General features: G+C 35.7%; 1 protein-coding gene across 1 annotated transcript in view; it reads right to left on the minus strand.

Moving 5' to 3' along the window:
• Window positions 1–2,178: 2,178 nt before the first annotated feature.
• Window positions 2,179–25,000, minus strand: part of LOC121739675 (ATP-binding cassette sub-family G member 4-like) — a 41,722-nt gene continuing 18,900 nt past the window's right edge. Inside the window, exons 3-10 of the mRNA XM_042132200.1 lie at window positions 18,957–19,143; window positions 17,330–17,475; window positions 12,897–13,135; window positions 10,915–11,025; window positions 10,480–10,637; window positions 7,302–7,488; window positions 6,062–6,318; window positions 2,179–3,878 (exon numbers count right to left, since the gene is read on the minus strand). Of these exons, the coding sequence (XP_041988134.1) occupies window positions 3,534–3,878; window positions 6,062–6,318; window positions 7,302–7,488; window positions 10,480–10,637; window positions 10,915–11,025; window positions 12,897–13,135; window positions 17,330–17,475; window positions 18,957–19,143 (1,630 nt within the window). The 3' untranslated portion in view covers window positions 2,179–3,533. The remainder of the gene's footprint in view (window positions 3,879–6,061; window positions 6,319–7,301; window positions 7,489–10,479; window positions 10,638–10,914; window positions 11,026–12,896; window positions 13,136–17,329; window positions 17,476–18,956; window positions 19,144–25,000) is intronic.

A 25,000-nucleotide genomic window follows, 5' to 3' on the forward strand; every position in this document is an offset into this window, starting at 1 on the left:
CACGGATTTTTAAGAAAGAGCGCTAAATTCATTATCTTTTATTATAATAAGACTATATTTTAACATATTGGAAATAAAAAAATTGTATTATTTTAACATTTTTGTTATTTTACTTAACTCTAAGCAAGTCACTATGTATTTTCAACAAAAAAATTTCCACTCTCAAATAAATTAAAAAAAAAAACAAAAAAAACTGGTTCTTATGAAAAAAAAAAAAAAAAAAACTATTTTGAAACACGATATAAGTAACCATATAAACCAAGAAAAAATAACAAAAATATTTAGGAACATCTTAGGAACTAGAGCTCAGTTCAGCACAGTTTTTGCAAGAAAAAGTTGCATGCTCCATACATAATATCGCCTTTGTACGGCTTGCAAGTGCATATTTTTTCTTCCAATCCTTTTTGTATGACCAACCTCCGCAACGAAATTAACGACCAGGAAGATTTTGTGTTGAAGAAAGTGGTACGTTGACATCGGAAGAGATTTTCTGACGTATATATGACGCAGTGTTGCCAGATGGTTTTAACCTTTTATCTGTAGTGGGAAGTGCTGTATAAAATCTGTATTAACAAAAATTAACAAAAAAACAACCTTTTAATTATTATCTACGCTTTTTTACGTATTGACATTAAAAAGACTAAAGTGATAGTGATTTGTTGAATTCAGATATTTCATTCAAAAACTACCACTTAAACAACGTTTATTTGTTTATAAAATGCTATAAAAAGTAGATACATTTTTTGGCGTTATACATGACTAGCATGTAATATCCCGTTCTACAATAAAACTAAAATAAATTGATCAATATATTTACAACACCTGATAAAAATAAGTTATTTACCTTCCATTTCTGTTTGTACACGTAAATAATCACTTTTAAAAACTTGAAATGAACTATAATTCCGTTCACGTTCGCTTTTGGGTCGCTACTAAAATAAAAACAATTGGAAACAGACGAAACAGCGATAAATTACAATCCCTGGCGGGTGGCGCCCGAGAGGAGATATCAAAGTTCCTGGCGGTAGGTGCCTCAGAGGAGATACGAAATATTTGTTCGCAGCCAGGCGCGTGAAATTGCCAAAAATGACACCGCACTGAATCGGTTAAGAAACGAAGATGCAAGTTTATGCATTAAAGTAGAAGTAGAAAAAATCGGCCAAGTGCGAGTCGGACCCGCGCACGAAGTGTTCCGTACCGTTGTAGAGCAAAAATAGGCCAAAAATTGTATTTTTTTGTATGGGAGCCCCCCTTATTTTTATTTTATTTAAATACTATTATGAACTATTAAAGTACACATATTATAATTAAGGCTTTTGTGAAAATTTCAAGTCTAGCCTACCTGTTGTCATCATTGATACCGAGCAAAAAATGTTTGAAAAATCACGTTTGTTGTATGGGAGCCCCCATAAATATTTAATTTATTTTGTTTTTAGTATTTGTTGTTATAGCGGCAACAGAAATACATAATCTGTGAGAATATCAACTCTATAGCTATTACCGTTCTTGAGTTACAGCCTGGAGACAGACGGACTGACAGACTTCAATGTCTGTCAGTCTGACAGACATTGAAGTCTCAGTAATAGGGTATCGTTTTTACCCTTTGGGTACGGAACCCTAAAAAGTAAAAACTTTTTTAAACCACTAAACTTGCGATACATGAAGAAAAACTTCAGTTGCTTTGGTTAATAACTTTGTATTTACTTATAAAAAATAAGGAAAACATTTGAGCAATAATTATTTTACAACGTGATTGATAACAATTAATATTTTTCGTGTACTATGAAGCTATATTATTATACAGGCTGCAAATAATTAATCTTCCGGCCAAATTTTAATATACTTATTGATCCTTACTAAAAATAAAAATACACGTATTTTTCTTTTACCATCACTTAGTAGATACTAAAATGTTGAGAAACAGCTTACAAAGGTTATCCTAAAAAACACCACAATATTATTGATGGACACTACGCTTCGCCGGCGCGCGTCATCTCCGCTCTACCCAAAGAGAATATAATCAGTATCACTATGTTTTAGCTCTACCTACCGCCGCGAAGTGACCCTTTTGCAACGATTTTCAGTGGAATAAAATATGTTATTGTAAAAAAATTAACACCCTATTTTTTGGTTAAATCGACTCTCCTGATGATACCTAAGCCCTAAAAAAAATTTGGCCGCTAGGTTTAATTGCACCCTGTATACATACCAAGTTTTATTGGAAATCGGAATGTAAAATTATTTAACTTTTCTTTACAATACATATATTTATTTATAATTTTTTATGAATGTTTTTCGCGACTTTGTTTGGACATAATAAAATGCTACCGGTATCGCACATTTCACCGCCATAAAAATAAGGCATATGTTTTTTCTCATGAGCAAGTAGCAACTCAAGCAAACAAACAAATTTATAATACACATATAGAAATAATCTGTAAGACTTTTACATTTTACATTAAAACATTTTTTGTTGCTTGAGAATCCCCACTTCATACTCGTATTACAAAATAAGTCATGTTCAAAAACAATCAGTTTTGGATAACGATAAATTTATAACATTTTGTATCTATCTTATAATTATATATAGGTATGTAAAAGCAAATACTTTTAATCTCCATTTTGTAGATAGCTCACATTTTTGTAGAGATTTAGATTTACTTTGTAATTTGCAAAAGGTGAGGTGTAAAACCCCCGATAATAATAATCTAAGTAACAGGAAACCAGTAATGATCACAATATCATTACTGGGACTGACGACAGGATCATTACAATCATTATCAGGCCAGCTTAAATGATAGAAAACCAGGGTTGCACTGGGTTGTTCTTATTTATTTAAAATACCAGTTAGACAAATTCTTACGGTTTATCCAAAAATAAACAGTTATTTCATACTTGTAAACTTTTTGGCTATTTTGAGGATACGACAAAGTTATTAAGAAAAATGTTATGAGTGGTTTACAATAATCCAGGCTAGATCAACATAATATGATCCATTAATCTACGAGTATATAGTTTTATATTAATATTCTGTACAAAATTCTGGCACATTGGTAATGTATGACTCGTCTCAGAACTATTGCCTGTAGGGTTAAGAAATATCAAAACTTTGAACCCATTACTTCTACCTTATATATTATACTTAAATTGACCATTCATTCCCTTGTATATTTTCTTAATTACATATAAAACTTTCTTAGAATTAACAAAACATTTATTTATCTGATATATCGCTATTTAAAGCTTAAATATAATATCTCGATTACAGCATGATATACGTCGGCGCTGCGGAATCCCCTTTATGGCTCGTCACATTAGTCTGACATCAAAACGGGCAAAATGACTGCATCCAGCCAATAAATAAATAATAATTTAATAAACTCTGAGTCTAGAGAGATGAAAGCTATCTCGCCTACGAAATTTCACGATGAACGCAGCCACCCTGCTCGCAAGTCGCAACTATACAGCACATGTCCGACTAATATACCAAAGGTCCCAATTCACAGCCATTATAAATTATAATACGAATCTCTTCACCATTTACATTTTAATCTTATCTTTAAAGCTATATAGGCACATAGAATGAACACAAATGCTATGATAAATAAAGCTAGGACCACAGTCCAGTATTCCACTCCTTCTACTTCATTGTCCTTCAGGAATTGTCTGGGGTAGGTGTAGTAGCAGAAGAGATCGGTACACGGTAACTTCTCCCGGTCCATGCCGTAGATGGATATCACCATGCCGGACAGACCGTACTTCAGGAACGACAGGTGGAAGAGCCATCTTATGTATGACGGAGCGTCGCAGAGCCGCAGGAAGAATCCCGAGAATATTGTGAATGGCATAATAAAGAATGGCCCGAAAATAACGCCGTTCTGTAATGAAATAAAAATAAAATAATAGTTTTAAAAACTAAAAAACACGCCTATAAAAAATTACAAATTATTGCATTGTCATTGGCTCTTAAATCTTAACTAGCTATTTGACCGAGCTTTGCTCGGTATTCGATAAAACACGAATAAAATGATATTTTCTAAAAATGATTCCTAGCTAGATCGATTTATCGCCCCCGAAACCCCCTACCTATATCCTAAATTTCATGAAAATCGTTGGAGCCGATTCCGAGATTCCAATTATCTATATATATAAAACTCAAAGGTGACTGACTGACATGGTGATCAACGCACAGCCTAAACCACTCGACCGATCGGGCTGAAATTTGGCATGCAGGTAGCTGTTATGACGTAGGCATCCGCTAAGAAAGGATTTTGATCAATTCTACCCCCAAGGGGTTAAAATAGGGGATGGAAGTTTGTATATAATAATACTTCTTAACGCGAGCGAAGCCGCGGGCAAATACAAGAATTGCTCGTTTAAAGATATAAGATACAAATGCAAAGTTTTAAATTAATTAGACTACTGGAGATAGGTGAAAATTATGCTCAAAGATTCTGTTACATACATAAGATAGCCTATAGGCCTAAGCTAATAAAAGCGTGACGACTGACGACCTGATGATGAATTTTGCGAAACCGGTCGTGTATATAATAATTTTGTAATAAATCTAATAAAATAAAGTGGAATAAGTGCAAGGAAAGTGTATTATATAATTATTTAATCATTAAAAGCGTGTTATTTTAAATATTTATTAAAAATAATGATTAAAATCGGGATGCTCATAAAAATATGCGCAGTAAAACATGTAGGTATTGATGAGACAATACTCTGCGGTTTTTTTTGTTATTTAAACAGGATATGTTACGAAAAAGATTTTATTAGATTTTGTTAATATTAAACCCGTTTTATTACAAATAGCAGAAACATCTAGTAACATAAATATACAGACAACAAATACATCTCGAGTTAACAAAACTATTTACCTTTTAATTATTAATAGTGCAGAATATAATATTTTTATTCACTTAAAATTCATTTATGGCGCGGGAAACGTACCTACTTTCCCGGGACTCAAGGTATCTCCATGCAAAATTTCAGCAAAATCGATTCAGCGATTTGGGTGTAAAGAGGTAACAGACAGACAGAAAGTGTCGCATTTATAATATTAGTATGGACTGACTGAGCTTTTTGTTCTACGTTCTAGTTTTACGAGTAATACAAATTCTAAAAGCCAATCCACTGTGAGTAGCAACTAGCAACTAGCAATCGACCTTATTACTGATACCGGTTTTGGGTCCACTTTTTAGGGCCAATAAAAAGCTACCGAGATTAGTGCGTGATAAAACCCTTTACACATAGGGTTGCCATCACCCAAATTGCCTTCGCCGGTCAGGCACGACAAAATTCCCGGACATTTAGCCGAAGTGTGGTTATTTCTCCGGACACCTCTTAAACAGTAATTACGATAACGTCTTGCCAATTTTTTTTGGCAAAAATTTGAAAAAATTTGACTAATTCAAGTTCATGCAAGAAACCGTGTGTACCTATGCTTATTGCTTATCGAGTTTTGATCTTTCGTTTATTGCTGCATGACTTAAAAGTTAAATTTCTCTCATCAAAAGTGTCTGGATTTCACCCGGACGCTTTTCAAAAAACCGGCCGGGCCGGACGCACCCCGGAGGAGAAATCCGGGGAAATCCGGACGGATGGCAACCCTATTTACACATGACGGAGACTGTATAATATAAGAGTTCAGTATGTGACATTATTCGTTGATTTTTATTTTGGTTCTGCGTTTGATGGAAAATCCCGAAACAAATCTGACCATGTCCTGAATTAAAGTAAGCAATTAAGCTTACTTTAATTCGTGTTATGGTCAGATTTGCGGGTATTGCAGGCAGGTAAATTATTATTCATATTTACATCCTTCTTGGTAGAGTCTGAATTTATTTATATCGTATGTTTACGCCAATGCTTGAAGAAAGCAGAGAGCAGTCGAAATGTCGTAAAAACAATTTAACGTTACGTTTATGTTCTAATGTGGTACGTACTATTATGCTATTCACTTTTACGCTACCATAATATCAAATTAGAATAGCCACTTGACAGAATTATCGGATAAATTGTTGTTTTAAAGACATGGAAACCGTTTGCTACACACCTTAACATTTAATATGGATCCGTTAAAGAGGCCAATGATGAGCGCCACGTAAGACACTAGGAGCAGAGTCAGGCTGTATATGAAGAATCTCTTGGCCTCCAGCGGCTGTCCAGCCATGTAGTACGTGATGCCGGAGAACAGAAGAGTGCAGACCGTCTGGAGAGGGAGACAGGAGACCAGCGTGGAGAAATAGTAGGACCCCGCGTTGTACCATCGATTGAAATGCTCCCGTCTTATGATTGGTATTTGTTCTGGAACTGAAATTGAAAGTGATGTGAATTTAGTATCTTACAAAAGAAGCAAATTATAGTCGGTATATTGACCGAGATGGTGATTTTTAATTCAGCAGAAAGGGTAGCATGAATGTGATCGGGTAGTTTCGTATAGATGAGCTGTAAGGTAAATTTGTTTATACAGGGTGTAACAAAACTAAGTGATATACTTTAGGGTGTATGTGGGTCCCCTGTATAGAGTTCTCTGTGAAAGAAGGACCGCTGATAGAGTAACTTATTTAAACTTTTGTATAGGCATATGGACAGGGAGGCGCTTGCCCATACAAATCACAAAATAATTGCTCTTTCAGCCCAGCTAAGCTGCTGCTTTTTAAAGAGACCTTGCAAATAATATCTTTGGCCCATGCCTAGGGTGCCCAAAATAATAATAATAATATCTATGGACGCTTCACACCACGTCAGCTTGGCCCCGTGCTAAGTACCTGAAGGATTTGTGTTAAGGCTTACGGGTGACAACGGAAATATATTTAATACTTTTATACCTACTATACAGTGTGTAACAAAAATAAGTGATAATACTTTAAAATGTGTACGTGTTCCTTATAGAAAGTTCACTGTGAAAGTAGCAGCTCTGAAAGACGAAAAAAATTTTCCCTTTTGTATGGGCAAGGGCCCGAGCGTCACGAGTTTCCCCATACAAAAGTGAAAAAAAATTTTGGTCTTTCAGCGCTGCTACTTTCACAGTGAACTCTCTACAAGGAACACGTACACACCCTAAAGTATTATCACTTATTTTTGTTACACCCTGTATACATATACATATTTAAGATTTTTATCATATGATACATGTCATATTTAATATACATCCATGACCCAGGAACTTTGAAAACATTTTGTTCCCTCGGCGGGATTCGAATCCGCGACCCCCGGCTTGAGCAACCAACAGCCCACCAGGCAGCAACTGAGCCACAGAGGTCGTAAAAATGGTATTAATTTAAAATACTCACAATTGACGGAGACGCTACTGAAAGCGGTAAACATGATGAACATGAGACAGAAGTACAAAAGGTTGTAGTTGTCCCTCACGTATGACGCGTTCCAACCGATGTCGTAGAATAACGTCCCAACAAAGAGAGCCATCAACACGTGGATGCTCGTTATCATGAGAATGTTGGACGGATTACGCCATAACAGCTGAAAAAATAATAAAGCATTGAAATGACTATCAAACAAGGTTAAAAAGGATAAACTGGATCTGGCAATCGCAATGGAAAAGGTCGTAAAGTGATAAAGTGGTTTTTCGACTGTACCTTAGGGTGTGTATGAGTCCCGTGTATAGAGTTTACTATAAAAGTAGGAACGGGTATACTTATACTATAATAGGTATACTTGTGACGCTGGGGCGCTTGCCTATACAAATCACAAAAAATTGGGCTTTCAGCTCTGCTACTTTCACAGTGAACTCTCTACAAGGAATACATACACACCCTAAAGTAGTATCATTAATTTTGTTACATCCTGTATAGAGTATATACATAAAAACTATAACATAACTGAAGTTCATAGTACTAAGCAACAGATTCTCATGTTAATAGGTAAGTATATAATTATATTTCGTGTGAACTTATTTGATTAGTTTGGGGATCAATTACCTACCTTGAAATAAAACTGGTTCAATTAATTTTGATTTTGTTGTCGGTTTTTAAAGGAAAATAATTTTAACTTTATTTTGTGTTCGATTAATAATACTAAATACAGTGTTGAGTATTATTTACTTTACAAATACCATAATTATTATATTTGGATTGAATCCTAAATGTGCATTATGATAAATATTACATCGTATTTTTGTTTGATTCATAATCACTTAATGACATTTTAAACAAGGACACGGATTTAAGCACCGTTGTTACAAAAACTAACAGTGGTATAATTAAGTTAATGATAGCTAGATTATTTTGGTAATCAAGCATTGTTAACGGTTGTTAAGATGATACTGATATCAAAAAAATAAAAATACAAAATGAATAAAATCTTTTCAATATTTTTGTTTGCTAAACGTGTTTTTTATTGGTATGATATTTAGTAACTAAGTATTTAATTTCATAGAAAAAAACCTAATTTAAAAAACTAAGGAGTAGTTGTGTGTTGAGCGCACAAGTTCAAATTTTATTGCTCCTCTACATGAGTGGCCAGCGCTGCCGATCGAATGGCGCATGCGATGGCTATGACGACCTCTGTGGCTCAGTGGTGAGCGCGTCGGTAGCTCAAGCCGGAGGCGACCTCCGGCTTGAGATTGAAAACTCTTTGTTCCGTCGGCGGGTTCGAATCCCGCCGACGGAACAAAGAGTTTTCAATGTTCCTGGGTCTAGATGTGTATTAAATATGTGTATGATATAATAAAAATCTTCAATATGTGTATAGTATAAAAGTATTAAATATATTTCCGTTGTCTGGTACCTGTAACACAAGTCCTTTAGGTACTTAGCACGGGGCCAGACTGACGTGGTGTGAAGCGTCCATAGATATTATTATTATTATTATTATATGCAATAATCGCAACGCCTCTACATGATGGCCGTGTTCAGTTGTGATCTAAACGCCTTTCAAGATGGACGTGTAAGCATTAGCCATTGCGGCAATGCAAAACGTGCATTTGTAATAATTTATGACTTCACCAGATGACCCGGTGAACTTCGTATGACCTCCTCCTAATATGAACCTTCTCTTGAATTCTACGAATAATTATTTCGAGCCTAAAATTAAAATAATGGTTTATGGTGATTATGATGATGATAATGATGATGATGATGATGATGATAATAGTAGCATAATATGCTTTCCGTTCTTAAAACAACGCTGAAACTCCCAAACTTGTATCTTTAAAAAGTAAGGAGTTATGTATTGTATAAGCTATTGTTATTGAAAAGTTTCATTAAAATCCGTTCAGTAGTTTTTGAGTAAAAGAGTAACAAACATCCATACATCCATACAAACTGCCGCCTTTATCATATTAATATAGCTTCATTCATTATGAGACCACGTACTCGTCATTTTGAATGAAATTCGTAAATTGTAATACGAATTACGACGTCCTCGCTCGACCGCGGTCAGGCACCGACGACTGTCGTATTGGCCACGTGTAGAGACGTACCGCCATCGCTGGGCCATCATCTTTTGATGTGCGGCCGAAAAACCGACACCGCCGCCATTCCACGGCCAGCGCTGGCGCCATCGGCCATCCTACGCCACTACGTCCTCCCCACGCTGGCCCATCACGATGGGCCAGCGTGGGGAGGACGGCCGCACATCAAAGGATGGCGCCCAGCGATGGCGGTACGCCTCTACACGTGGCCGATACGACAGTCGGTGCCTGACCGCGGTAGAGTAAGGATCTACTGTATGAATAGAAATCAGCTCTTAGAGCCTGTCCAGATGAGGCGTTTTACGTGCGTACCCGAGATACTAGAGCTACATAATATTATATATCGCGTCCAGATGCCTACGCGCGTTTTCTTACTCGCGCGTAAAACGCTTGCAATGAGCGGGACTCTCGACTCGTCCGTAAAACGCGTGAGCGACGCGCGAGTCGAGATACTTGGGTACCATTGCGGCGTCCATTACTACGCACGAGTCCGTGGCGAATGGACATATTTGATTGGAGCGTGATAACTTCGAATCCATGTTTGTAGCGTAAAAACGCGCGTAAAACGCGGGATCTGGATGCAATAGAAATTGAAACGCGCATATAAACTTCGCGTGTAAAACGCCTCATCTTCATCATCAACAGACACTTAGAGCCTGTCCAGATGAGGCGTTTTACGCGCGAGTGAGCGACTCGCGCGTTTTATGCGCGTACCCGAGATACCAGAGCTACATATATCGCGTCCAGATGCCTACGCGCGTTTTCTTACTCGCGCGTAAAACGCTTGCAATGAGCGGGACTCTCGACTCGCCCGTAAAACGCACGAGCGACGCGCGACCAAAACGACGCGTGATCCCGTTGCGAATGGACGTATTTGATTGGAGCGCAGCGTGACAATTTCAAGTCCATGTTTGTAGCGTAAAAACGCGCGTAAAACGCGGTATCTGGATGCAATAGAAATTGAAACGCGCGTATGGACTTCGCGTAAAACGCCTCATCTGGACAGGCACTTACAGTCAAATGTCTCTGAATATACTCACTAAACAAGCTCTTCGTGTTAGCACAGAGAATTGTTTCCAAGATGTCGTTGGATACGTACTTTTCAGTGCCATTAGTATCTTGCTTGTGGGATCTTCCTTCGGCGGTGGCAACGACGTCAAACATATTCTATCGCTGTTACTATTTTTAAATATATTATCTAAAATATGATTAAAAAGTTTATATAAAGTAAACTCTTGAAGGCGAAGCGCGAATTTCACCATAATCTGTTAAAATCAGGTAAGTATAAGACTCTCTAAAAGTTCTTCTTATTCGCATAGTTTTTTCACGTTTAACGCATGGTGAAATTGGAACTTGGGTATTCTTTATTGTTCCAAACATTATCTTTGAAGCTTATTATAATAATAATTATTAGGTAAGTACTTAATATTATTTTTTAAATACATATTAATAAAATATAGTGGTAAAACACATACCTACTATATCACTATCGATCTCAATTGTATTTTCTATCCATTGTATGCTTTTTCCGTTTTCTAATTTTTTCACTAAGTCATTTTGAGTTTTCTCTCCACTTTTTTCAATAACTGAAAAAGAAAAATAAAATAGGATAAGTACGTAACTAATATTTATTAAGTGTGTTGAACTGAATTTAATAATTCTATTTTTATTTGAAAATAATAATAATATCATGTATGTTGCTAAGGTAACTAATATTATTATCATTTTATATTGCACGTAATTCGTTTTTATCAAAATCATGAAAACAATTATAAGTATATGAATACAGCGGCGCAAAAAAATAAATAAAAATACAATCATACCGAGTACTTTCAAGGCTAAAACGTTTATACAAAAAGTATACGATATAAAAATTGTAGGTTACAAGTAGTATAATATTCTTGTTCTAATATAATAGTGGTGTGGTGTAGGCGTCGCAATGGATACTTCCTTATTAGCAGATAAAACGGTTCTAAACTATTACTGAATAAAACTGTAGCGGTACTTCGGTATTTAAAGTAAAAAAAAAATATCCACAGCTGAACATATGACCTCCTCGTTTTTTGGAAGTCGGTTAAAAAGAATATACTCTGTTTCTGAATATTATTTATTTGTTAATCGGTATCACAGTACATTTATCAAAAGAACGCGTTTTATTAAAAATAAATATAATTTTATTGGTCGTTATTTTAGACTAACAACCTTAACTTGACTTTGCTCGTGGACCGAACTTATGGCTCTACGTTGAGTTTATAACTGGTTTAACAGTTGAAGTAGATATATGGTGAATAAATCGATAATAAACATTGTTTTACGTTTCTTACTTTATTTTACTCGTGGACTATAATTACGTATGAAGGGTTCGCTGACTCCTAGACGCTTACGTCGAGTTTTCAATTCAAGTGAAAAAAAACTTAACATATTTTGTTTACCTGGTTTTACCATATTATTCCATTCTGTCCAATATTATGTTAATTGACATCAACCAATAATAAAATACTAGAGATCGCCCAATGGTCGAAATTCGACCTTAGTTTCAACGACATTAGGACTACTACCTATATTTTGTAAAAAAATATTGACTTTATAATATTTTTTTCAACTCTTGTCTCTTAGTATCTAGGGCATTTTCAAAAAAATGTGTACCCCCTGATTTTGCCTTGTCCCTCGACTTTGTTAATTTATTTTGTTGAGATAAATAACTTTTAACAGAATATATTAATTTAAGTGAAAAAAGTATATGTTTAAATACATATATAAATTGTCGTCTTGTTGTTACTTTACTAAATAAAAAACTTACGAAGGTTTTAAAGTATTGAAAACCATCAAATATACCTGTCCCCTTCCCAACTAAGATCAGATAATGATTGATTTTTAAAAATATCCAGTATTGGAAGTGATTTCTATATATAATTTAAAATCTCAAAAGTCAAATGTATCAGTTGAAGGTATCAATTATATATTTTTATATGTAATTTCTTTTAAAAATTAATTTGAATTTAAAACAAAAATTTTAGTCTTCCGGAAGATTCATTAAAAAATATAGAAAAAAAGAAAAAACCGAAATAAAAATTAAAATGAAATTTTATACCCCGTACACGTTTTCTTGAAAATGCCCAGATAAGATTCAACAAAAAAACTTTAATCAATTTTCAATTTGTCACCTTGTTAACAACAGACTTCAACCGTAAATAAAAGAGTATAATTCATATGTATAGGCTTGTCACTCAAAAATCTGTCATTTTTCCTAGTGTGTGTGTTGTAGTTTGTGTAATGTTTTATTTGTTAAAAAAATGTATGATAAAAGCATAATTTCAAAATAATATTAGCTCGATGCACTCCTTCACCATATAAACTATAACTGTGCAAAATATCATTCATCTACGTTTCCCCATTTTTCATCAAAAGGGATACAAAGTTTTTGGCTCACGTATTAATATATAGAAGATGTACTTACAAAAATCCACAGGATCGTGAGTAAGAGGGCACACTAGGTCGAATTGTTCTAAGAAAGGTCTGAGCAGGCGGACGGAGCCGATGTAAGCGCACTTGCCAGCAGCTATCCCATACAGCCTGTCCACTAGAGAGAGCAGCGCCGCTGACGGCTGGTGTATACTGATGACCACCGTCCGCCCCTGCCGAGCCAGCAGGTGGAGAAGGTACATTATTTGCTTTGCCGTGGAACTGTCCAGCCCACTGGAATCGAGATTTGGTATGTTATTTGCGGATAAGGGTAGCACACGTTAAAAGCCTAAAACCATCAAAATACTATGAAAGGGTTAGTGGGTCAAAGGCCTGTACTATACTCGGCGAAACAAGGCGGTAGCGGTCATTGACTCCCTGTTAAAAACTTGTCATTTTTTATATAATCCACGACTGATAATGAAGTGTCAAATATTGTCAATCGCGGTTTATATAGAAAATGACAAGCTTTTTGACAGAGAGTTAATGACCGCTACCGCCATGTTTCGCTGAGTACAGTATAGATAGGTTTTAAGGCTGTCATACTAGAAATGTACTAAAGCACCAGCTTTAGTACATTTCTGCTTATGTACCAACATAAGCAGACGGATCAAGTTCTGCTCATTCTCGTCTTTAACTTTACATCTTTCATCTCAAGTGACGCGTGTGAATATCAAATATAATATTAGCCTAATAAGAGCCAAATGTTTTGAGTGTCGAGAAAAATAAAGCAGACATTTAGGTGAATTAATCTAGTGAACCGAATAAGTGATGTTTGATAATTTTATATTATATAGACTTTACGCAGGCTCGATGATAATATAAAATGGTTACTCTCCTCCCTTATCGTTTAAATTATTTGCAGTTTTTTGGAAAATCCAAAGAAACATAGTACTGACTGATAAGAATACGGCCAACGCTTTTAACAGTACTGGGTTTTTATTAAAATGATGTTTGTCTTATCAAAATGAAGCTACTCACAAAAAATTAGCTTGATAGTGACAAAAAAAAATTGTTCTAGGGATCCCTGACTATTACATGAGTTTTTAGACTTGTTTTTTTTACACTAACTACTGTAGGGTCTTACTAAAATCTACATATTGAAATAAAAGTTTTTCTATACACAGCCGCAGTTAGAGACATATTTTAATGATAAACTTTAATAAGTAAAGCATATTACAATCAGTGAAATTTATACAACAAATTCATAATTTTTCTGTCAAAATCTTTGAATTAACTTCTCAGTGCCAAAATACACAGTATTGTTTTCATAATTAAACAATTTTTTGTTTATGTTATTATACAATGTATTTCTGCATTGTTAAAACATTTTTGATAACATGCTCAGTATGTTAAATGTGTATTATTTAAATCATAACATGAAGTAACAATAGGTAGCAAAGGTCAATCATATTAGGTTCAGTAATTCTGTGACGTTAAAACTGTTTCGGCTGTTACACTGAACGGCATAGAATGAAAATCAAAATTTAAATATTCGTACAAGTCTATACTAATATTATAAATGGAAAAGTATGCCTGTTTGTCAGTCTGTTATCGCTTCACGCTTTCGATGACATTTGTCACAATACAACGCATAAGTATATTTTAAATGTACGTTGGAAATTAATTTTAATCTACGAATAATAAAATTAAGGAAAAGTAACTCCGTCAAAAAACATGCTCCACAATACTTGTCAAAAAAGTGTACCTTAGGTACATATTTCAATACATTTGCAATATTTAGGTGGCCTTGAGCGGTACTAGGCTGACGTTACATGACAGATCAAAAGGAACCAAATTTAAAACGGTAATAGTATGGGAGTTATGTTTCCTTAGTTTTTATTATTCGTAGATTTTAATACTCTTAATTAATTTCACAAAGTGTATAAAAATGTGTGTGTAAAAAGATTGACTAACTTAAGCTGCTAATATATTATACTATATATTAAGATAACTCACAATAGCATCTCGGAAGCTCTACATAGCCAAAATATAAATAAAAAATAACTAAAAATTTTGAATAACATCTATAGATACAAATAGGTCAAGTAGAGTCAGGTTAGATAGAGCAGGAACAAAACAGAGTTAAAAAGAGGCGTGAGACAGGGCGACCCTATCTCGCCCAAGCTATTCATAGCCGTGCTACAACATCTAATGAATAATACCTAAATTTGACAAAGACAGGTATTAAGGTTAATGGACATTTTTTAAGTAAGCTAAACGACATGATCAACGACCTGCATCAAGCTAGCAAACAAGCAGGATTAGAAATAACCTTTAGTAAAACCAAAGTTATAACTAACGCACAAAATATGCCTATTTTGGTAAATAACATCTCTCTTGATTATGTGCAAAGATACGTATATCTTGGCAAGCAGATCTCGTTTAGTAAGGAAAGAAATATAGAGGAAGTGAACAGGAGGATAGCGATCACTTGGAACAAATACTGGTCCCGCAAAGAAATGTTCAAATCACAACTGCCAATACCTACAAAGAAAATTCTTATGGATTCAGAAATACTCCCATGCCTCACATACACTTGCCAAACGTGGACCCTTGACTTTAAAACACGTAACAGAATCGATATGGAGAGAAGCCTTTTAAGAATAAAAATAAAAGACAAGGTGAAAAATAGCGATATCCGTAACAAAACAAAAATTAATGAGTCTCTACTATTTTCTGTGAAACAAAAATTTACGTGGGCCGGCCACATTGCTAGATACACGGATGACAGGTGGACCAAAAGGGTAATAGAGTGGACTGGACCGCAAGGTAAAAGAGCTACAGGCCGCCCGTGTGCTAGATAAGATGAGATGAGATAATCGTAACAGCTGGACCAAAATGGTTAACATTAACCGCCATGGATAGAGATGAGTGGCATACTTTAGAGGAGGCTTTTACCCGAAGCCGTACAAGCCTAAATTTAAATCCTTTATATTGTAATCTTAAAAAATGTATCAACTTGTATGGAATTCAATAAAGCTCTATTATTATTATTTATTATTATATATTAAGAACACAAAATGTTTTTAACTATAACGTTTATCTACAACTCTACACTGTAATCTTCTTACTACGTTTATTAGGGCTAGAATTTTGTCGGAGAATTTTAAAACAAGCTGATGTACCTACAGCTGATGTACTGTATTATCTGGCATTAACTAGTATCTACGTAAAATTGACTCAAAACGTGTAGCTGATTCACCTCGATCAATAAATAAAAAAGTAGGTAAATGTAGGCCACGGCACGCACGCTCGTAATTGCTATCATAGTTCGGACAAACAAACTAATGAGCCAGTACACATGTATCTAATAGCCGCTTGCCGACTAGCCATTAGCCGATCCATGTCCGAATGATAAAGCAGCAAGTATCCTACATTTTCTCTGCTAAGCGGTAGAAATGTAGATAAAGGTTAAAACTAGGGGAGGAGAGGGGGAGGGGTCGTAACATCGCCACGAACCATTCTCCTAATTATTTATATTTAAAGGATTTTTTAAGTTTAAATTAAATATAAATGTGTTTATTTTACACATAAACTAATGAGATTTTGTGAGATTCATGCCTAAAACGTAATGAGACACAAAAAACTATACTTAAAGCTAAGGAAAACAGAACTTCTAGTTTTACTAGTTCATTTAGCAACTGATATAGTCATTGTAATTTGTAAGCATTTACTAGTGCCGACTGCCGACAAAGACATCTGAAAGGATCATCAGTTTATGTCTAAACTTTAAACACAGTTTAACGATTTTGGTTAACGATTTAATCATTCATGTTCAAGTAACTACTGCCGAGTTAAAGGATGTGCCGACTGCACATAATATGCTTAATAAATTGTTTAAAAAGGTTTTATTCTTTAATTTTGTTAGTAACTTAGTGCTAAACTACGAATAATAAAAACTAAGGAAAAGTAACTCCGTCAAAAAACAATGCTCCATAATACTTGTGAAAAAAGGTAGGAAAAAAGTGTACCTTAGGTACACATTTCAATACATTTGCAATATTTAGGTGACCTTGAGCGGTACTAGGCTGACGTTACATGACAATTGACAGATCAAAAGGAACCAAATTTAAAACGGTAATAGTATGGGAGCGATTCCTTAGTTTTTATTATTCGTAGGTGCTAAATTAATTTGTACAGTTTAGAGCGACCGCAGACTTACAATTTCAAGTTGACCGACTAAATCGTATAGTATGACTGTTAGCTATGGCAGCTTATGAGAGCTCACACATGGCATCCAAATAAATTGTACAACTTTTAGTTGGATGCAATGTGCGAGCTCTCTATAGATTATCCATACATTTTGGGATTATCACTTTGCTGTTGTAAATGCCATGATTGCCGGCAGCAAACTGTCGCGTCGTTAAGTCTATACTATCTTTTCTCAAAGGAAAGTGCAACGTGCAGTGACGCTAAAGTAGTTACCTGGTGGGTTCGTCCAGAAACATGATGGCGGGGTCTGTGACGAGCTCCAGTCCTATCGCCAGCCTCTTCTTCTGTCCCCCAGACAGGTTGCACGCTCTCGTGTGACGATTACTGACTATTCCTAACGACGTTATAATCTCTTTTATCTGAAAAGGAAATATTTTTGTTACGATCAGTTTAAGGGCGACTACACAATAATTTCTTGGAGGGAATTTGTAATCCAGACGTTAAACTTATTAATTCAACATGGGAAAATTCACTTTTAAAAAGCTGTAGCTTATAAGATAAGTACACTTTTATCCATACTAATATGTCTGTCTGTCTGTTGTTACCTCTTGACACGCGAACCGCTCAACCGGTTTTGCTGAAATTTGGCATGGAGATACTTTGAGTTTCGGGAAAGGACATCGGATACTTTTTGTACGGAATGGTTTTGCGTGCGTCAACTAGTATTTCTATAAGCTGTACTGTGTACATAATACATATGCATAATGCTAAGTACTCACATACGGTTTTGCTCGATCGAGCAATAACGTCGAGCAAAACCCGCGGCTCGGGATTTCGTCCGTCACATTTAGCATTGCTCGATAGTAGTTAGTAGTCTCAATCGATATATTAATAAATAAATACTACTCGAAATATTACTCGATTTGGAGTAAAACTATCGAGCAAAACCGCATGTGAGTACTTAGCATGACGATTGATAAAATACTAGTAATAGCATAAATCTAGTTTACATTTTATTATTTCGAAAATAGTAAAATAACTATAGATTACAATGATAAAATTAAGTTATTTATATAAATACAAATGGTGAAAGCTTACATTATTAAGGCATTTATAGCTTCCGTTTTGAATTTCGATACGAAATACACGTTAATAAAATTAAATAATATATTGTTGTTGCAAAAAAGAAGGTTATCTTGTTTGATAAGTTTTTTAAACGATACATAATTTATTTTATAAATACAGGTTTTACGCACTCATGATATACCTAAATCATGATCATATTTCCCTCTACATGTTTTGGGTTAGATTGTTATTGTTAAAAAAGTATTATTGAAAACAAGGACGTTGAAATAATAGCTATTATTTCAACGTCCTTGATTGAAAACATAATAAACTGCATTTTTTGTACTGAAATTTTAATGTAAGTAAAATATAAGCCCCCTTACAGATAAAATAGTTAGGTATACAGTGAATAAATACGTCATAATTATAATATTATATCTTGTCTTTTTTGTTGGCCCCTTTAGCTTACTGTGACTACTAAAGAGCCAAAACATCTTTGTAGGAATTAAATAGATAAATACGTGTAGCACTCGAGGACTGCAGCGGTGAAGTTCTTTCATAGCATTTTTATCAACTTATGCAATTATAATTCGCATACGTCTAGTTGCACGCACACAAACACCGTGCTGAAATCTGGCAAAGCCGCTGTGCCTGTCGGAGTAAGGGGGGGTTTGGTAGTTTTTTCGTTTCGGATTTTCTTGATTCGGTCGCCGCTCTCAAAGCCCTCGAGAAAAGCTATGCTTTGCTTTGCTTATAGTTCAAAATAACGAAAAGTTATGGAAAGAAAAAGATAGTCGAGCTGTAACTATAGAGTAAGAAGTGAGAACCAACTTACTCGCTCCTGTTTCTGCTCCCTGCTGACTTGGTTGCCGAGCTTCAGCTCAGCAGCGATGTTCAGCGACTCCTCCACAGTGAGTGTGTCCTGTATCCTGTCTTCCTGCAGGATGTAACACGACCGCCGACGGAACATCTTCTCGTTTCTGACTCGGCCATTGAGAAGTATCCTGCCGCTTGTCGGTTTTCTGTGAATACAAATGTTGGTTGATTGTCTGTAACTTTTTTATTGCTGTATGTTTATCACGATGTCGTTTTGTTATGTACTAGAGATCGCCCAAAGGTCGAAATTCGACCTTAGTTTCAACGACATTAGGACTACTACCTACCTATATTTTGTAAACAACATTGACTTTATAATTTTTTTTCAACTCTTGTCTCTGGGACTTACCTGATCTCAGCCGTGTAAGCATTGTCTAATAGTATCTAAGGCCCGTATAAATAGTCAGTACTTAAGATGCGACCCGGTCTCAAGACGCGATTCGGCTCTGTGATTGGTCCAAATTTTGACAGCCAACCAATCACAGAGCCTGAACCGTGTCTTGAGATCGAGATCCATCTTGAGTACTGACTATTTATACGGGCATTAGATTCAATAAAAAAACTATAATCCATTTTCAATTTGTAAACTTGTTGTCAACAGACTTCAACCATAAATAAAAAGAGTATAATTCGTTTGTATAGGCTTGTCACTCAAAAATCTGTCATTTCTCATGTGTGTGTGTTGTAGACAGTGTAGTGCGTGTAATGTAACCTAACCTAAGCGATTTCTACTGGAACTTATTCAGGGTGCTTAGGGACAAAACACTAAAAGTCCTGACGTCTAGTAGGTGAGCCGGAGGTAAGGGAGGGTGACAAAAGTCTCAATTTTTAGTTTTTGGCTAATACCTTCAAAACGATGCGTTGTGGCAATAAAGTTCTATAACGAAATAAAAGCTTATTCAATCTCTATAACTATGATTCTATATAGTTTTTCCAAATTCTCATCCGTTTTTTTAACTACACGCGCTGGAAGTTTTGGAATTGCTCTCAGGCATCTACATTAGCCGCTGCTACAATCCCTGGTATACAGTGACAAAATATATTATTGTTTTAGTGAAGCCTCAGGCGCTGGTAAGTCGCCTATTGTCCTTGGCGTCAAGAAATTACCTACATTTTTTACAAGAAATTACAAGCAGGCTAACAATTAGTGTATGTTCCAACTTCCAACTGATGGAAGCTGGTTACCGTAATGCCTTGCGTCGTCTGCAACACCAGGGGTGCTACTGGTGCGTTGCCGCGGCAAGAGGTGTAATGAGGGGATGGGGGGATATGCTTACAGGCCTCTCACTTACTGAACGAAGCATAAAAGCGGTAAAGCTACTATTCCAACAGAATTAGAACGGAATATTTAAAAATAAAACACTTTTTATTTTCACTTTTTTCTGAGCGTGTAGTTCGAAAAAGGATGAGAATTCGGAAAAAGTGTGTAGAATCAAAATTATAGAGATTTTAATAGGTTTTTTTTTCATTGTAGAACATTTTTGCTACAACGCATCGTATTTTAGGTATTAGACAAAAAAACAAAAATTAAGACTTTTGTCACCCTCCCCTCACTCCTGCTCACCTCCGTTCCTAAGCACCCTGAATAAGTTGCAGCAGAAATCTCTGAGGTTCCCGCTCACGCATTCTACAACTACTTTATTGACTGTACTATTGTAAAAATAATAATTTCTTTATTATTTCACAAATAACAATAATTAGACCAATCAATCAGTCTTTGTTTTACTCGACTAGACCGAAACTAGACTAAAAGAATAAAATAAACAAACACTAACTTCTTAATAAAAAATTTAATGATTTATTAAGAAGTTAGTGTTTGTTTATTGTATTTGGCAGTGACTCCCAGTGGCCTCCGCATACACGACCGGTCTGTCGCTCTCTCACGACTCACTCAGTCTTTCGTTCAATTTCGACGGTTGCTCGGACCTTCGGCAAAGCTTCGGCTTCGGCCGAGTTTTGGGCCGGAGCCGAAGGTTTCGCCGAAGGTGGTTTTTTTGGACGAAGGCTTCGGCCGCCGAAGCCGAAGCCGAAGCTTCGGTCGGACACTAGTTATTACCCTAATTTTTAGTACTTAATGCGACACGCTGGGCAAAATAGCAGGCAAATGATGATAATGTCCTAAATAATTTCTTGTTATATTTGTGATTTTAGAAATAGTAAGGCCCACTTGCGCCATACTGGGTTAACACGCTTAACTCTGAGTTAAATTATACTTCGAATATAAATTCACATCATGTCTTGCACCACCAAGAGTTAGGAGTTAACCTCGAGTTAATATTTAAATTTTTAACCCACCGACGTCGGAGGGTTAAATCAACTAACTCAAACTCTGGGTTAGTAATATCAAAACTGAGATTTTTCGGTTATGACTTATGTAGTTTGTTGTGTTCAGTAATAGGTACCGGTTTTATTTTGTGTTTAACCATGATAAATGATCAGTGGTTGTTATCTGATGATGATGAAGAAATTATCGAATACATTAGTTCGGACTCGTATTACAGAAGGATTGTAGAACGGACCGATCTGTTCAGGGTCCCGTATTTACTCACAAAGAGACAAAGATTTCCATCGAAGATTTCGCCTATAAAAAGAAACTGTTCTCTTTTTATTAAATAAAATTGAAAATAATTGCAATATACAAATGAGCATAAAAAGTAATTCCCTACTAAAGTTTAATAATAATATCATTGGATTAGTGCGTCTTTAGTGAACTCCTTTATAAATAGGTAGACTATATAAACATTGGACACAAGTGTTTCTTCCCAATTTTTATCATTTTCCGCTTAATTTATTTGCACAAAATATCACAATTCACAACACAATGCGACATAGAACCACGTGTCATTTCAAATCTGACATAAGGAGATAGCCTTATTTAAAGTACTGTGGAGCGAGAGAGAGCAGTACACTTAAATTATTCAGCAGTCGCTCTATCATGTTTGGCTGGATGTAAAAAGAATGAATGAACATGACATAAACCCGGGTTAGTTGACTCTGGGATAAATTCTTCTGGTGCAATATGTAGTATGAGTTAAAAATTAAAAACGTTAACACTGAGTTATTAAGCCCCGGGTTATTTATTTAACTCAAAGTTTTGGCGCAAGTGGGCCTAAGTATATTTAATTAGATTTTTTTTATTAAAACTTCGATCGTGGGAATCGCAGACATTAGTATATAGGGGGTTTCGGGGGCGATAAATCGATCTAGCTACGAATCAGTTTTAGAAAATGTTATTTTATTCGTGTTTTATCGAATACCGAGCATAGCTCGGTCAAATAGCTAGTAATTATTTAAAAGAGATTTGTTAGGTATTTCTATTAAAATTACTTAATAAATCTAGAGTGACAGCTTCAATTCAATACTTCTTACAGGTTTATTTTTCAAAAAAACAGCCTTCCACTTAAAGAGATTTTAAGGAAAATAAGTAACACCGACAAAGTAACATAGATAATAATAAGTGAAAAGATTTGGCGCATAATGTCAAACTGAACACCTGTTCGGTGATAAGACAGGCACTTGAAAATAAAATACGAAAATTGCGATAATTTGAGCGCGTATCGGTCATTGACAGGGCAGCCGCTCACAAAACTCGTATAAGATACCTACTTAGTACCTGGATGACCGAGCTTTGCTCGGTATAGCAAACACTCATTGACTTCGTGTTACTTAACAACACCATCTGCTGGAATAGGTTTAGCTGTTGCTGTGGCGTTAAAGCAATTAGTTGCTTACAAAATAGTATTATTAATCACCAATAGATGTCAGGAAGAGTCACATTTTTCAGTTTATCGATTATCGATAAAACACGAATAAAAATACATTTTCTAAAAATGATTCCTAGCTAGATCGATTTATCGCCCCCGAAAAGCCCGTGGTATTTTTCCGGTCGCGCCGGCCCATTCGTGCCGAAGCATGGCTCTCCCACGTCAAAAACCCCCCATCCGTTGGCGAGATTGCCATTTAGGATCCAGTTTCTTTTTCCAAATTGGACCACAAATAGCACATATCTTTCACAATCTCCCCCAGCATTGAAATACTTGACGGTCACAATATAATATTGAGCCAAGTAAACTTCGAAGAAGCTTGGAGTTCTCAGGCTTTATTTCAGTCCGGTCCAACGCCTAAACTCACTCACTCGCGCAAACATAGCGCAAGCGCTGTTTCACGCTGGTTTTCTGTGAGCCCGTGGTATTTCTCCGGTCGCGTCGGCCCATTCGTGCCAAAGCATAGCTCTCCTCTAATTAGATGTATATAAAATAATATAATAAATAAATATAATTATAGATCTTAAGAACGATTTATTAAAATATAACATGATATTGTTAATTAATATTTATTATTAATATGGTGCAAAGGGTTTAGGAAGTTATTTTTGTAATACAAAATCAAAAAGGTTTATAAAATAACGCGTTAACTGCGAAGATTTAAATTAATGTCTTATTATGTTGCTATGACGTGTCTTGCACATCTTTATTACAAATACTATAAAAACCATTATTTTAATTACTTAATTAATTTTATTTTGAGCAAGGCTATAATGCTATTTATGCCAATTTCTTGCCCATCTTTATTACAAATACTACATAAACCATTATTTTAATTACTTAATTAATTTTTTTTTGAGCAAGGCTATAATGTTATTTAAATTACGTCCAGTGTCAAGTTGTAACTCAGGTTTCTGCTACGAATAATAAAAACTAGTTTCGGTCAATATAACGTTAATAAAAATTATTTGACACAGTTTTATAACTGAAATGAAAAATGTAAGTTGCCTGCATGGCCACTTACGCAACCTTAAGGTTAAGGCGACGTACAATTTAACAAGTTATGAAATTAACAAAACTAGATCAAACTTTAACATTACTTAAACAAGGTTACATTAAAAATACATAAATGTTAAACGGGCCTTTCACCGGCATGTTTTTAAAGACAGCGAGTTTAATTTAGCATCTATATCTATATCTTCTATATATTATGTATATAAAACTCAAAGGTGACTGACTGACATGGTGATCTATCAACGCACAGCCTAAACCACTGGACCGATCGGGCTGAAATTTTGCATGCAGGTAGATGTTATGACGTAGGCATCCGCTAAGAAAGGATTTTGATCAATTCCACCCACAAGGGGTTAAAATAGGGGATGAAAGTTTGTATACAATTATACTTCTTGACGCGAGCGAAGCCGCGGGCAAAAGCTCGTATAATATAAAACTCAAAGGTGACTGACTGACATGGTGATCTATCAACGCACAGCTCAAACCACTAGTCGGATCGGGCTGAAATTTTGCATGCAGGTAGATGTTATGACGTAGGCATCCGCTAAGAAAGGATTTTGATAAATTCCAACCCCGAGGGGTTCCTGGATGTGGGAAGACAACTTGGATCATTAATAACTTTAATGAGGAAACAGACGTTATAATAACAACGACAATCGAAGCAGCCGAGGATCTAAAGCAAAGGCTATCGCTACGAACTGGCAACAAAGTTAAAGATAAAGTTCGTACCATGGCCTCTTTGCTGGTAAATGGGACAAAAGAAACCTACAATAGGTTGATAGTTGACGAGGCCCTCATGAACCATTTCGGCTCAATCGTCATGGCGAATCAGTTAACAGGCGCCAACGATGTTATCCTCATTGGAGATATTAACCAACTCCCGTTTATAGAGCGTGAAAACCTCTTTAAACTTAATTACACTCGTCCAAACCTGGTAACCAGCATCACCCAGGAGTTATCTTGCACACACAGGAGCCCTATGGATGTGGCATACGCCTTAAGCATGGTCTATAATAACATCTATTCATCGAAGGAAATAGTGCGGTCCCTAAAGCTAATGAAGTATTCAGGAGCGAGAATACCTAAAACCAATCTAAATACCCTGTATCTTGTCCACACACAAGAGGAGAAAGCAGCCCTCACTAATACAGGCTATGGATCGGGAACGGACTCTCGCGTCCTCACAATCCATGAAGCTCAGGGATTAACGAGTCCCTCGGTGATC

This window comes from Aricia agestis, chromosome 2 (assembly GCF_905147365.1).
Source record: "Aricia agestis chromosome 2, ilAriAges1.1, whole genome shotgun sequence".
Taxonomy (NCBI): Eukaryota; Metazoa; Arthropoda; class Insecta; order Lepidoptera; family Lycaenidae; genus Aricia; species Aricia agestis.